This window comes from Bos indicus, chromosome 17 (assembly GCF_029378745.1).
Source record: "Bos indicus isolate NIAB-ARS_2022 breed Sahiwal x Tharparkar chromosome 17, NIAB-ARS_B.indTharparkar_mat_pri_1.0, whole genome shotgun sequence".
NCBI lineage: Eukaryota > Metazoa > Chordata > Mammalia > Artiodactyla > Bovidae > Bos > Bos indicus.
The window spans coordinates 43,547,463-43,563,797 of record NC_091776.1 but is presented as its reverse complement, the minus strand read 5'-3'; the positions used below and the strand labels follow the sequence as shown (position 1 = coordinate 43,563,797).

At 39.0% G+C, this 16,335-nt stretch overlaps 1 protein-coding gene across 1 annotated transcript in view; it reads right to left on the bottom strand.

The window, feature by feature from the left end:
- The window catches only part of ASIC5 (acid sensing ion channel subunit family member 5), a 54,469-nt gene that overhangs the window by 18,855 nt on the left and 19,279 nt on the right, over nt 1-16,335 (bottom strand). The window contains exons 4-8 of the mRNA XM_070769216.1: nt 15,648-15,773; nt 12,686-12,835; nt 9,629-9,776; nt 6,920-6,976; nt 4,706-4,874 (exon numbers count right to left, since the gene is read on the bottom strand). Coding sequence (XP_070625317.1) covers nt 4,706-4,874; nt 6,920-6,976; nt 9,629-9,776; nt 12,686-12,835; nt 15,648-15,773 — 650 coding nt within the window. The remainder of the gene's footprint in view (nt 1-4,705; nt 4,875-6,919; nt 6,977-9,628; nt 9,777-12,685; nt 12,836-15,647; nt 15,774-16,335) is intronic.

Sequence of the window (16,335 nt, the reverse complement as noted above, 5' to 3'; positions counted from 1 at the left end):
CAGCATGATAGGAAAAGTAATGTTATTACATTCCAATGTGTATTATATAATAAAGTAGATCGATATTTGGAAAATGTGCATAGCTAAAAGAATTTTTCTAACACCCAATAAATGATATTCCAAACCATGCACAAATAAAAGACCCATTCAAAGTGCAAGTTCAGTGAATATAAATAGAATTGAATATGAAAAATTCACTGATATGTCTTGACATTTCATAGATGACAGCTTTCAAATGCCACCCTGCCCCTTTCTTGTCCTCAAAGAGTTAAACTGATGAGAAAGCCATGGTTTTCCCCCTTTGGCATCTGGGAAAGTTCAACCACACAGACCCTGGCCATCATCTTGGATTATTTGTCCAAGTCCTTCCTCAAAACCATAAGGCCAGGCAGAGCCAGCTGCCTTTTCTTGTTCTGTCACAAACCAGGAAAAATTCTGCCTGGAAGCCTGCCCTTCTGTTCACAGAAAGTGTCATTATGTGAACAATATGTACATTTTTCATACCCTCCTGATGCTTGTATGGCAGCATGAATCTCAACAGTTCCATCAAATATTGAGTCAAGAGTTGACCGCAGTCCCTCTGGGCAAATTACAAAACACATACTGCTGTTAACATGTAACAAGCTAGTCTTGTTGATTTTTGATGTATCATCAAAGAAAAATATCACAATTATCTGTAAAGGCTATTAAAATAGGCCTCCCTTTTTGAACTATACATCTGCTTCATACAAGATTTCCTTCATGTTCTCCAACCAAACAACATAACCCAACAGATTACATGCAAAAATGAGAATCCAGCTGTCTTCTCTTGTCAGACACTGAAGAAACCTACCACATCCTAAAACAATACCACTCCTCTTCCTAAACATTTTTGAAAATAGTTAATCTTTATAAAAACTTTTACTTATGTCACTGTATAGCACATTCACTATTGTTGTTTTAAGTGAATCAATAAATTTAAGAAGTCACACCTTACTTTCCTAATATGGCAAATATTGATACTTAAATCTCACATGAAGGAGAACTCACTGGACTCCTCAGTGGTTCTGAAGACTGTAAAGGGACCTTGACACTGACAAGTTTGAGAAGCACCGGGTCTTTGCTCAGCTGTCACCCTGCCAGGACAGTCTTATTGATCTCAGTCCTTCATGCTGAGACCAGCCCTCCCCAACTCTGACTCCTTCTTTTCTGTCCCTTCCCCTCCCAGGCACTCAGCACCATGGCTGGTTGCCCCATATATTTATTGTCCATCTTCACTCCACAGGGCACGCATGCAGCATGGCAGGGGTTTATCTTTTATGCACAGAAGTATCTCTAGTTTCTAGAGCACTCTGGAACACTGACACACAAAAGGCATTCATTTCCAATTTGTGAAATGGACAAATAAGGGAACAAATCAAAGAAGAAAACAATGAATGAATAAATTTATAAATATTTAACCTCTCTGTCTTTTAAACTGGGGTAAAAATCAACTACCTGATGGTTTTCATATGCAACAATAGTTTCATTAAAAAAGATCCTATTATGTAATACAATATGTAAATGGGAAAAGATTTTGGAAAAGAAGAGATATATGTATATGTGTAACTGGAACAGCTGTACATCTGAAACTAACACAACATTATTAATCAGCTATAATTCAGTATAAAATAAAAAGTAAAAAAGAATAGATTTTATTAGCAATGATTCCTGGAATTATGTGGTATCTTTAATATCTGAGAGGCATGGTTGTAAATCACTCACTTTATTGTTTACCATTTAGAAATCAATATTCCCAAATAGAATTAATTCAAAATATATCATTAATATGTTTACTTAATTTCTATTGGTTTAACCCTGGGTAACAGGGGAATGTACTGTGTTTAAGTAGCTAAGCAAGGGGTATCATAATATTTGCAAATAATAAAACAGCAGCCAAAGTGAAGGAAATAATAAAGTTGTTTTGGAAGTTGAGAAATTTTAGCAATATTGCAATCTTTTTGTGATCCAAATTTGCATGTAAACTGATAATACTGTTTAATTTCCCAAGCACAAAACTTAGAGCCATTTTCCAGAATTATCTATTTGTGTTTTGGGGAGAAGATAAATTCAACCCCTATAAAAATATCACAAGGTTTACTCAGCTCCTCCAAAGTGAGTGACTTGCTGGTAATTTGGGTCTTGTAGAATCTACATTTCATGGTGATAGGAAAAATTTTCAGAATTTAGATCCAAGAATATTTATGTCAAGAGGTACAATTATAAAATAAAATCTGGATTTTAATGAGGGTAAGAAGATCAAAGAAAAAATAGAGTGTTTATTGCATTTATAAAACACTAAAAAATGCTTCCACATGCTTAAGTTTTAGTGCTGGATTAATTAAGGGGAATACTTTTTTTTATAAACCAAATCATTTTATACAAATTTCACTTGAAAATTCGTTCAATTAAACACACAAAAAATTACTTTGCTAATGAAATTGGCCTAAATTCAGCCGCAATTCACTTCCGTAGGGCCTGCTTCAATCAGGCTAATCTTCTAACCTCCTTCTTGATGGGACCCAGCAACTGCCACTTGGGGCTTCAGACTGGTCATAGTCTGGGGCTGGTTTGTGCCACTGCCATCACACTTCATGATTAAATTAAGAGTGCTTTAAGTCCTACTGATGCTAAGCTTTTATATCTGCTTTCCTAATGAACTGTATGGTCTTTCCTGGTGGCTCAGTGGTAAAGAATCCACCTGCCAATTCAGGAGATGCAGGTTCGATCCCTGGGTCGGGAAGATCCCCTGGAGAAGGAAATGGCAACTCACTCCAGTTTTCTTGCCTGGAAAATCCCATAAACAAAGGAGGCTGGTGGGCTACAGTTCATGGGGTGGCGAAAGAATGAGACACCACTTAGCAACTAAACAACAAACTCTTCATGTTTTCTGATTAACCACTCTTCGATTTTTGATCTCTGTGCACAAAGCAAATTTTTAATTATATGTGTGATTTCTAACCCCTGGCTCTGTCTAGGATTTGGACAGCCCTGAGTCCAGCTGTGTTTGTTTAGCCACTCACCTTAGCCCTCCTGGCACTGGCCTCTGCTAGTCACAAGCCTGCAAGGTCCCCATGTGTCAGTTATAGGATGAGGTTAATGGGTAGCTACTTACAATAATATAAATTTTAGGAGAAAAAACAACAATGTTCTCTAGAGTCATTTTGTATAACAATGAGTTTCTTTTCTGACTTCACCAATATGTCTCTAAAATAAAGTCTATATCCTCTGCATGATAAACAGTGAGCCCAGGAGATTTTTTTCTAGCCAAAAAATCACATGAACTGCTCTTCTCAGGCACAGCTAAGTATAATAGGGATAATATTATAAATACACCAGTTTTCCATATTAAAATGAAATAGAGGCATCTATACTAGAGACAGAAGTGCTAACAAAGATATAGCTGCAAATTTTCTAGCTTTCTATCTTTTTATCCAAGTTTTTAAAGTGCTACCCTATCAACCCCATCTTAAGGAAAAGACTTTTTCTTCCTGATTTGAAAGATAATTTTATTGTCTAGGAATTTATACTGGGAGAATGCTTTTTTGTTTGTTTCATTAAAATACATACCAGCTTAAAACCTGAAATATGCTTTCAAAGTCAGATACTTGGCTGTGCAAAAGTAAATCCATTTTTAATTAGTTAATATATTTTATTATAAGAGACTTAAGTACAAACACCAAATGTACTATATTGCTATTTTAGGTCCTCAGCTTAAAAATATGAATAAAATACAAAGATAAATGTTATGATGCTGCCTGATTTTTAAAATATTTTTTAGGAAGTTTGATTTGTTATTTCTGATAGGAGAGTGATATAGCAGGAGATCTAATATAATCTGTAGTTCATCAAAATTGTAGTGATGTATCTCTGTGGAAAATATACAGAGACCAGAGTTATAGGTTTGGGGCATAAATTCCCTGTGTGCCACTAAGGACCTTCACAGGACAGTTCACTTGAAATGCAGTAACTTCATTCCTCTCCTCTGTAAAATGAGAATAGTTTGTATTCCCTTTAATTAATACAGTTATTAGTATACCCAAACTTTATAATATGTGGTTGTACTTAGCTGCTCAGTCGTATCTGACTCTTTATGACCCCATGGACTGTAGCCCGCCAGGCTCCTCTGTCCATGGGTATTCTCCAAGCAAGAATACTGGAGTGAGTAGCTGTTCCCTTCTCCAGGGAATCTTCCCAGCCCAGGAATCGAACCCAGGTCTCCTGCATTGCATGTGGATTCTTTACCATCTGAGCTACCAGGGAAGCCCAAGAATACTGGACTGGGTAGCCTATCGCTTCTCCAGGGGAACTTCCCGACCTAGGAATTGAATTGGGGTCTCCTGCATTGCAGGTGGATTCTTTACCAGCTGAGCTCCCAGGGAAGCCCTTATAATGTACAGGTAAGGGATTTTCATGTTTTTAGTCATGTTAGCATTATTTCCCAGTTGGGCCAAAAATGTAAGATTATAAGCAAATTACTCAGTCCTTATTTCACTTTTCACTCAATTAAGTTAAAAGATGGAAAGACAAGCTCTTTTCTACCTTTAAAATTCTAGGCTTTCATTGATGATTCACTGCTGTCAGCCCTTGCTTTCTGTGATTGATCAGAATTTTATTCCTGGAGTCTTTGAAAGTAAAGAAAATATGTATGTTAATTAGAAATAATGTACAAAGCTGAAACAAATACCTGATATATTGCTGGCTTTGATTCAACTTCTTGGAAAGATATTTCAAAGCTTTTTGGCTTGGAAAAGTAGAATAAGAAATGAATGCAGGGTATTCTGTTTCTTCACAAGGTACAGGGCAGCTGGAATTGTGTGTTCCCACTGTACACAATCCCTTAATTTCAATGTGGTCTGAAATGAAAATTAGGATAGGATATTTGGAGAAAAAGATTATTTCACAGTGGGGAGGACAGAGCTTTTAAAAATTTTATCATTTCACTTTCGCTGTGCAAGAATACTGGGGTGGATTGCCATTTCCTTCTGAAGGGGATATTTCTGACCCAGGGAATGAATCCACATCTCCTGCTTGAAGGTGGATTCTATACAGTCAGAGCCTTTAGGGAAACTCCTATGTTTAAAACAGTGGTTAACAAGCTCAATCACTGCTTCTTTAAGAAGTGGTATTTATATTCTGTTTACAGTTTAGTATAAATACAGCAAAGAAGACAATCATAGGGTTTAACCTTGGATTCATGGTGTCACTGGATTCATATCTTTGTTAGAAGTAAGAATTTCTTACCAGAAAGTCTCAGGGCTTGTTTTCACAAGAAATTAGACATTTGGATAAAAGATGGAAAGTTTTTGTGACCTTACGTCACCTTGAGAGGAACTTAGAAACATCATCTTGAAAGTGAGTGACACGGGTTTAAACGAAACGTACTCTTGGGCTTGTCTCAATAAAGATGGTGTGCATTGTGCTGTGGGCTGCTGAGGTCCTCGGGTCTGGGGATGCCGTGACTTTCTCACTCAGTTCCCTGTCCTCTGGCTTCTCCTCAGCAACCACACCACCCATGTGAGTGTGTCGGGAAGGGAGTGGTGTTTGCCCACAGGCACTTTTGGACCAGTGCCGGGGCCCATCTCACTGTTCTTTGCTTTCAGCAAATGTTCCAGTTCTTGTTTTCCTTGTGGTTTTGTTAGTGAAACTCTTTCCTGTGAATCCTTTGTTCACCAAGACCTTGAATAAGGACCAACTTTGGGCTTGTTTTCTGGATTCTCCTATTGACACTCCTCTGAGCATGACTTTTGTAGGCATCCCCTGGTTCTGAAAGATGACTGGCAATAACCTCCATGTTTTCCCTACACACACACACACGCACACACATATACATGCACAGACACATACATGCACACACACACACACACACACACACACATGCACTCCTCTGATCCCATTTTCCCATAAAACTCCCCCAAGAAGTAACTACATGCATAATGTTTCCCCAAACTTTACATTCATCCTTTTTCAGGGATAGGAAATGACAAGAAATTTGACAATGTAACTTTAACTCCTCACTTAGTAATGTGACTTCTGCATATTCAGCTTGTAAAGCTGTTTAAAAATATCAGATCATTTGTACCCATGCCCATTCCATGAAATATTTTACAGCCATTAAAAGGAGTCTCTGAAATCTTGTCCTGCTGTCCTGGAGATATTTCTGCAACAGGTTAGATAAGCAAGTTTCATAGAAGGGTATATAGTATGATTCCATTTTAATAAAATAACCAATGACTTAAAATCATAAATAGAAAACTATATTTGTGGAGAAAATTATGGTAGAATGTGCTGGAGTGTTAACATTGGTTGAGAGTTAAGGTGAGAGATACATAAGTGAAAAATGCTGTTTAAGAGGAAGCTGTCCCCAGTATGTGTGCCATGTACGTTGTGATTCCATTTATGTAAAAACTATCCATACACACTTCTGTATAAGTTACATATAGTGAAATGAATGAGGAAAAGAATGGTCACCTAAATTGTGACAGTAATTTTCAAAGTGATGTTACTGCTATTGATTTTCAAGTGATTCTTTCCTATTCTGTAATGTTTGAACTAATCACAACAAGCGTGATTTATGTATGTAAGAAGAAAACCCAACAAAGCTACTTTCATTATAAAAATGTTTACAGTTGAAAAAAATTAGAAGTAAAAACCACAGCTCTCTTACTGTCACTTTGATAGTGCGTATCTTTGATTCAGATGTATTTTGAAATAAGAAAGGCTTTTCATTGTGTTTTACTGTGTAAGCTATTGTTATTAAATTTAAGAACATTGAAAACCTACCTCTTATAGTCTCTTTTTTTCATTTCTGAACTATCTATAGTATGATTTAAAGTCTTGTATGATTCTGAGCAACTTTCATATAAATCTTGAAAATAAAGAAATAAATTAAGCCACTTACCAAGTATAGGAGACACACAGTTGTAAAACTTTTGTAGGTCACACTCTATCCCATTACCTTAAAAATAAAAAGGGTAAATATAGAGACTTTACATTTTGTGAAATGAGTGAAATAATGACAAAAACACTATCATTTTGCAAAAGCTAGGATGAAAATACAATACCCAATGAAAATGCACTCTGGGAGGAAGAAAATAATGTTTTTGTTTCCTCCATGTTTCTTTCCATTTGTCCATGTCACTTAAAATCTTAAGACCCTGATGCTAGAAAAGATTGAAGGCAGGAGGAGAAGGGGATGACAGAGAATGAGATGGTTGGATGGCATCACTGACTTTATGGACATGAGTTTGAGCAAGTTCCAGGAGTTGGTGAAGGGCAGGGAAGCCTGGTGTGCTGCAGTCCATGGGGTTACAAAGAGCTGGACGTGACTGAGAGACTGAACTGAACTGAAAGTAGGAATAATAATTTTCAACAGTTCATATCTTTGGAATTTAAACTTGCTTTTACATTTATCATCTCATTTTTTTTCTACAGTAATTGTAAGATGTGCAAACCACTGTTTTACAAATGAAGAAACCAAGTTTCAGAAAGTGGCTTGGCTAAGCAGTTAGGGGGATTAGACTTATCTCTTCACCTTCTGTCCAGCTCCCTGTATCCATTGTTTTAAATATACATAAACCCACGCACCTGGTGGGGCTGCCTGTCTAGTGGTAGGATGGGGCAGGGAAGTAGCACTCTGTGGAGCACCTGCTGTGAACCTTGGGAAAGAATCAATCTCAATCAGAACTGGGTTTCATCCCAGGCTGATTCTAAAACTTCAGTCTTTTCACTTTAATGCAGCACTTGTCTCTTGCTATAACCCATGCATCTCTGGGGTAAGCTCAATGTTTATTCAATGGTCCTGAAAACAAACAACAGAGAGCATCACTTACAGTCTGTGGAGAAGTTCAGCTGACAAGGGGGAAGTGTGCTTTGTGAAGAAGTGAAAATAAAAAAGAAAAGTCTACCTTGAACACTGAGTCTATAAGAAGTCTCTCTTACCACACTGTGGCTTACTTCTTGAATGATATTTCTCTCATTACCAAAGTGGCTTAGGCAAGCCACTTTCTGAAACTTGGTTTCTTCATTTGTAAAATGGTGATTTGCACATCTTACAATCACCGTAGAAAAAAATGAGATGATAAATGTAAAAGTGAGTTTAAACTCTCAGGTGGCTCAGTGGTAAAGAGTCTGCCTGCAATGCAGGAGATGCAGGTTCAATCCCTGGATGGGGAAGATCCCCTGGAGGAAGGCACAGCAACCCACTCCAGTATTCTTGCCTGGAGAATCTCATGGACAGAGGACCCTGGCAGGCTACAGTCCACAGGCTTGCAAAGAGTCAGACACGACTGAAGCGACGGGACATATACACATCAAGAACGATGAAATTTTGGAAATGACCCACATCTGAAAGGCTGATTTTTAGAACTGCCTCTACAATTTGCTAGTGGGAGTTCTTCAGCTAGTTCATTTAATGTGTATAAATCTCATTGCTCATCTGTAAGCAGACTTAGAGGGATAACTAAGGATCAAATCGAATAAGCTATGTTTCTGCAAGCACCCCAAAGTTTGTGCACATGTCATGCTTTGTGTTTTATGTTTCATTTTGCCTAGTGTCTGATTCTTATTAGTTATTTCATCTTTGTTTTGTTTTGTCAGAAATGATACATTTTAAAACTGTAACATTATTTTTCATATATCAATTTAGACCCTTTCCTATAACTTTGGAATTTCCTGTAATTAGGAATGAGAATTAGAGCCCAGAATTAGCAGTTTTATAGAATGCCAGTTTTGGAGGAGCCACAAGACCAAAAATTAAAATTCTGGAAAGAAGGAAGTGATGATTCTCAAAATTTCTGAGAAGCCGTTTGCCGAGTTGCAACCCCTGTTATAGGGGCAGTATTAGCATGTTCCTGTGTGAGTGTGTGTGTGGTGTGTGTGAGTGTTTGTGTGTGTGTGTGTGTGTGTGTGGTGTGTGATGGGCCATCTCATGGGGAACTGGTAAACTTGTAGGACTAGACTGGTTCACTGCTTAAATCACTCTACACTTCTTCATAAATACACTGGAGAATAGGGTGAAGGAAATTTGAATAGAAATATCTGGCTGTTACATGGAGTGAGTTCTGTGTCAAGCAGTTTTGAGACCACCTGCATCCTCACTTCCCCTGTTATAACTTGTCAGGCCATGCAGGTTGGATACATCCTGCTGCTCCTTACTTTCCAGGAGCTGCAGAACTGAAGTGCGAGGCCAGCTCCATCCACCCTGCTCCAATGCCCTGTCCAGGGCTCGGCTCCGACATCCGTGGCTCTGAAAGCATTCAGACTGGGTGCAAAGGGAGACTACAGAGTCTTTCTAACAACAACAAAAAGGTCTCAACAAGGAAATATTCAGCATTGGTAAGAAGATCTACTGTTTCTTTCAAACGGAGAAAAATCTTGATGAGCAGCTTAAGAGCACCCAATTGAAAATGTTGAAATCAGATTTGGGGACCGGCTCAGACAACACAAGGCTCTTTTCTTTTCCAGATATCCCTGCTAGGAGGTTTATTTGTCAGGTGGATGGTTTTCCAGCATAGTATTACTTAAGAATGTGAAACAGCTTTCTGATACATTTATTTCCATGTTTCAGATTAAGTAAAGAGTTACAGAACAGGACACAGCCTTTATTTACCAGGAAGAAGGAAAGGCAGACATCCGCACTGCTTCTTGATGTGCCAAGCTTTGCATTCCTGCAAGCAGCCCGAGGTGCTATAGGTCCTGAAGTTCTGCAGTTTCATGTGGGGATTGCATTCTCCCCAAGGGTATTCCTGATGGACTGTCTTAAGACAAAATAAACACCCGGGTCAGGAGATCTGTCTGACTCAATATATCCCTTTCCTTTTCTCTCAAGCCTTTGATATTCTTTAGTTGACTACATTTGTCCACTATGCCTACTCTATTAACCTGAAAACCCCTGAAGTTAAGTCCTGTTTGCCCTTTAGTATCCACCCTAAATGCTCTGTGTTGTTCAGTTGTTCAGTCGGGTCTGACTCTTTGTGACCCCGTGAAGTGCAGCATGACAAGCTTCCCTGTCCTTCACCATCTCCTGGAGTCTGCTCAAACTCATGTCAGTTGAGTCAGTGATGCCTGTACCTGTAGTGATTCAATAAAATCAAAGTGCTCTAAAACTGAACTCCTACAAGGAAAAAAAAATTTATTGATATATTTTAGCATATTCATCAACCCACTCACAAAACGGCAACCAAAATTATACACACAAAAAGATCCTTTAAAACAGAATCAAAACATGAGACTAGACTTATGGTTGCCAAGGTTGGGAGAAAATGGGCTGAGAGTTTGGGATTAGCAGATGCAAACTAGTATATATATAGAATGGATACACAACAAGGTCCCACTGTATAACACAGAACTATATTCAATATCCCATGGTATATCATAATGGAAAAGAATGTAAAAATAATGTATATATATATAGATAGATAGATATGTATAACTGAATCACTTTACTGTACAGAAGAAATTAGCACAACATTGTAAATCAAATAAACTTCAATTAAGAAAAGATCCTTTGGTGGTGGTTTAGCCCCACCAAAGATCCTTTCAGATCAGATCAGATCAGTCGCTCAGTCCTGTCCGACTCTTTGCGACCCCATGAATCGTAGCAGGCCAGGCCTCCCTGTCCATCACCAACTCCCTGAGTTCACTCAGACTCACGTCCATCAAGTCAGTGATGCCATCCAGCCATCTCATCCTCTGTCGTCCCCTTCTCCTCTTGCCCCCAATCCCTCCCAGCATCAGAGTCTTTTCCAATGAGTCAACTCTTCGCATGAGGTGGCCAAAGGACTGGAGTTTCAGCTTTAGCATCATTCCTTCCCAAGAAATCCCAGGGCTGATCTCCTTCAGAATGGACTGGTTGGATCTCCTTGCAGTCCAAGGGACTCTCAAGAGTCTTCTCCAACACCACAGTTCAAAAGCATCAATTCTTCGGCACTCAGCCTTCTTCACTGTCCAACTCTCACATCCATACATGACCACAGGAAAAACCATAGCCTTGACTAGACGAAACTTTGTTGGCAAAGTAATGTTTCTGCTTTTGAATATGCTATCTAGGTTGGTCATAACTTTCCTTCCAAGGAGCAACTGTCTTTTAATTTCATGGCTGCAGTCACCATCTGCAGTGATTTTGGAGCCCAGAAAAATAAAGTCTGACACTGTTTCCACTATTTCCCCATTTATTTCCCATGAAGTGATGGGACCAGATGCCATGATCTTCGCTTTCTGAATGTTGAGCTTTAAGCCCACTTTTTCACTCTCCTCTTTCACTTTCATCAAGAGGCTTTTGAGTTCCTTTTCACTTTCTGCCATAAGGGTGGTGTCATCTGCATATCTGAGGTTATTGATACTTCTCCTGGCAATCTTGATTCCAGCTTGTGTTTCTTCCAGTCCAGCATTTCTCGTGATATACTCTGCATATAAGTTAAACAAACAGGGTGACAATATACAGCCTTGACAAACTCCTTTTCCTATTTGGAACCAGTGTGTTGTTCCATGTCCAGTTCTAACTGTTGCTTCCTGACCTGCATACAAATTTCTCAAGAGGCATGTCAGGTGGTCTGGTATTCCCATCTCTTTCAGAATTTTCCACAGTTGATTGTGACCCACAGAGTCAAAGGCTTTGGCATAATCAATAAAGCAGAAATAGATGCTTTTCTGGAACTCTCTTGCTTTTTCCATGATCCAGCAGATGTTGGCAATTTGATCTCTGGTTCCTCTGCCTTTTCTAAAACCAGCTTGAACACCAGGAAGTTCATGGTTCACATATTGCTGAAGCCTGGCCAGGCAATATGGTAATGTTTTCTTTATATTATTTCACTTAAACCTCAAAGTAACTGTGATTTGGCCACCTGATGCGAAGAGCCGACTCATTGGAAAAGACCCTGCTGCTGGAAAAGATTGAGGGCAGAAGAAGATGGTTGGATGGTGTTAGAGGCTGAGATGGTTTGATGGCATCACCAACTCAATGGACATGAGTTTGAGCAAGCTCTGGGAGACGGTGAAGGACAGCCTGGAATGCTGCAGTCTGTGGGGTCACAAAGAGTCAGACACAGCTGAGTGACTGAACAACAACAGAGTAACTGTGAAAGGAAACACTAGCCCTTGGCCCTCAGTGTGCAGAGAGGAGATGGAAATTCAGGAAGTTAACCCAGAAAATTACAGAGCAAGGGGCTGGAAAGTGGAAACCTGTTAGACACTGGGATTCTAAGACCTGCTCTGCCCATTGACTTTTTCCTTCCTAGAAAGTCCTGTTGAGAAAAAGTACAGTTCAGCCACATGGGCTTCCTTTTTAATGTCCATTTTCAACCCAAATAAAATTCAAAGTTGACTTGGGTTTGCTGGGCTTCCCAGCCCTCACTTAAACTGTATCTGTGAATTTGCTGTTTTTGAGGCTCCCAGTAATGGAAAAGTATCTGAACTGAAACTGTTGAATTTCTGGCGATGTTTGAAATGCAGGAGAGAAAAGAGTTTCTAATGAAATGTGTTGTTATGTATTTATGGGATCATTACCCCACTGAGGGACACAGCCTCTATTTATCAGGAAGAAGGAAAGGCAGACACCGGCACTGCTTCTTGATGTGCCAAGCTTTGCATTCCTCTGATTAGCTGGGGGTCAGAGATCCCTCAGACTCTGAATTTTGTGATTATATGTATGTCTTTATTTGATATTTACCTTCACCTGGCGGATGGTCACCCGTGTATGCATTCCCACTGGTGAGGACAAGCCCAAACCATCAAACTGCGGCACCTTCATGGGTGAATGGATAACAAAGGTGATCCCAGCGTCAACAAAGCCAAGGGTTGGGTCATCAGTAAATTCCTCCTGAAACAAACAAGTATTTCTTCCCAGATTACAAATTGATGTCAATTATGCACAAGATGAGTTCGTGCAGAATTTTGTGCAGAGTTCAAGACTGATTTTTATCATCTCATGATAGCATTTGAATAACTTAAAAATCAAATACTTCATGTCAATATGAGAGCTCCTTTTATATAAAAACTGTGAAAATTAAACACCTAAAGACCTACTTTTCATGGTTAAACTGCACATCAAGGCCTTGGCCGTTTTCTCCAGGCCACCTCTTGCCTGAGGCAATTTGAATAGAATATATGGAACGTATGGTATCCTGACTGTCAGCCACCTGGTTCCCCTGGCCCTCTCCTCACCTGCCTCTTTAGTTTCTTTCTTTTTGGCTGTTCTCTTTACTTATTTGTCTCAGAAAATCCTTTGGCCCTCTGCTTCTCTTTGTAATTAAAATATTTGGCCTGACTTAAAATTCGTTTATTTTCTCCTAAAAGTGAAGACTTATACTACTTCTTTAGCACTAGTGCTTTTCTCCTGTAAATCTTATGTTGGATAAAGAATTTTTTACAAGAAAACAAATATATATATATATATATATATATATATATGTAATTGCTCATTACATAAAAGCATACATTTCAGGAACTCAAGCTTTGCTTTATTGGTTAGGTTTCTTGGTTGGTTTTCATATATCATCATAAAACCAAATTTCTGATTTATTGTTTCTCTTTTTTTTCCTAAGAAGCCAGTAGTTCTTCATGATCAGGATCAGAAAGGGCTTTTGGAGGCATGCTGTTAAAAGATGCTTACTCCTTGGAAGGAAAGTTATGACCAACCTAGACAGCACATTCAAAAGCAGAGACATTACTTTGCCAACAAAGGTTCGTCTAGTCAAGGCTATGGTTTTTCCTGTGGTCATGTATGGATGTGAGAGTTGGACTGTGAAGAAAGCTGAGCACCGAAGAATTGATGCTTTTGAACTGTGGTGTTGGAGAAGACTCTTGAGAGTCCCTTGGACTGCAAGGAGATCCAACCAGTCCATTCTGAAGGAGATCAGCCCTGGATTTCTTGGGAAGGAATGATGCTAAAGCTGAAACTCCAGTCCTTTGGCCACCTCATGCGAAGAGTTGACTCATTGGAAAAGACTCTGATGCTGGGAGGGATTGGGGACAAGAGGAGAAGGGGACGACAGAGGATGAGATGGCTGGATGGCATCACTGACTTGATGGACATGAGTCTGAGTGAACTCAGGGAGTTGGTGATGGACAGGGAGGCCTGGTGTGCTGTGATTCATGGGGTTGCAGAGAGTCGGACACGACTGAGCGACTGAACTGTGTTTATTCCTGTAACTCTGAGGCAGGAAGAGCACACTCCCAAGGAGGCATCACAGTGAGCCTGTTTCACCAACCCACAGCAGCGAGCACAGCTGAAAGGAACCCCACCAGTGCAGACATGAGCACCAGATGCAGTTCGACTTCCAAAAGGCAGGACCCAAAGCAGCCGGTTTGTCACAGGGGCAAAAGAAATTTAAGATCAAACTTCTGGTGACTTTATTAGTTATAATTTCAAGCTATAAGGAGAAGGGGTGGCCTTGATGAGGGACTAGGATGATTTTTCTTGTGAACAGGTTAACTGCACATATAACTGCACATATAACAACAATAAACTTGCGTTTGATACTCAGGACCCTATTTCTCCTAGCCCCACTGTAACTCTCTAAGGAACACTTAACTGCTAGTCTGGAGAAATATCTCAGCTCTATTTACTTATTGAACTTTGCACTGAATTTGCAGATTTTAATTGCACCCTAAAAACACTGGGGGAAATTCTAGCTTGTAGAAGTTATTATATAATATTTGAAGTGAACATATGGCTTATATTTAAATAACTTGAAAATATCAATGAACTAGATATACAATCCTGGCTGTGTGTATCGCAATGTGCAGTGTTGTGGACTCTTGAATGGAATACAGGGGAAACTATGAAGTGTGGCTTAGCAGAAATTCCTGGAAAGTAATCAATTGCCTTGTTCATTTGGATTGTGGAGTAGTGTGGTGAAATTCAGGCATGCTACTTTTATTTCTCATCTCTACCATTAATTGTGTGATTCTGAATACTTCATTCAATAGCATTTCAAATCTTGACTTACCAAATCATAACAATGGAATACTTCTAAGTGTGTAACACTACAAATGCTTGTGCAAGATAGAGGGTGAGGATCAGCCTTGGGTGAGAGTTACACCAGGTAGTCTTGAAGGAACACCTCTGAATTTCTAAGGAGCCTGGACAGCTGCCACCTAGGTCTAAACACTTAGAATCTACTTACACCAATTACAGATTTAAAAAACTGGCTTAGGCAAAGCCCACTGATACAATATTTTTGCAAAGCAATATTTTTCATCACTTTATCAGACTATAGATTTCTATGGTTTGTCAAATATCTCTGTATGGCTTCTTTCTAAAACATATTGCCTATTTTCATGAAAATCTAAACATCATCTGAACATTAAAAATACATAGGTCTTCTTAAATTACTATACACATTGAGATTTAGAAATCTTTAGTTTCCTTGTTTTGTGACATGAACATTTCCAGCGTCATAAAAATGACAGTAAGTAATACAGCTAAAAAAGTCCAGGTTATTCCTCTAAACTGTACCTTTTCAATCTCCAAGTCTGTATTTTCATCATGGGAGTCTTGACTAAATTAATTAAACAAACAAACAAACAAAAAAGACATGTGGGAACGATTTAACAGGGCACAGCGTCCTGAAACTCCTGTGCATTCTTCTTTACCTTAAACCTTGGTGAAGTTTAAAGAAATTCAATACCTGATTGACATTGAAGAGCAAGTGTAAGCCTCTTCCAGAAACACTCACTTTTTCCTTCGCTTGGATATTTTCACCATGATTAAAGGTAAAACAGTTTCCATATTCAGTGAAGACATGTGCAAAATCCTCCAATATGAAAATAAACCAAAGAAAACACAATCAGGTGAGTATTTTGGTCCTTTCAAGGTTTAAATGCCTATAACTTTCTTTTCTTAATCATACTGCTGAGTGAGAAGGCAAAAACAGCAGGAAGAATAGAAATCTGGTGATTTTAGTCTGTATTCCAAAAACAGTTTTCATTTTTTTGTAAAATGCACCTGTCAATTTGTATCTGATTATCTAGTTGAGACATTTTCATATACAGTTGACCCTTGAAAAACAGGGATTTGAACTTCATAGACACATTGTTTTAAAATAAATACCCACCACAGTACAGCTCAACCTATGGTTGGTAGAATCCTCAGCTGGGACTTGGACCCACAGATAGGGGTTTCCCTTTAAGGACAATCCTGCAAGAAATATCACCAAATATTTCTGTCCTCTATCTTTCCCTATATAACTGTATGAAAAAGGAGGCATGTCCCATGTGTATTCACACCTCCTGATTCCATAAGGCTGAGCTAAGGACATGTGATCTTGGAGCAAATTTAAACTGATTCCGCATGGGAGTAAACTTTACCTCAATGCA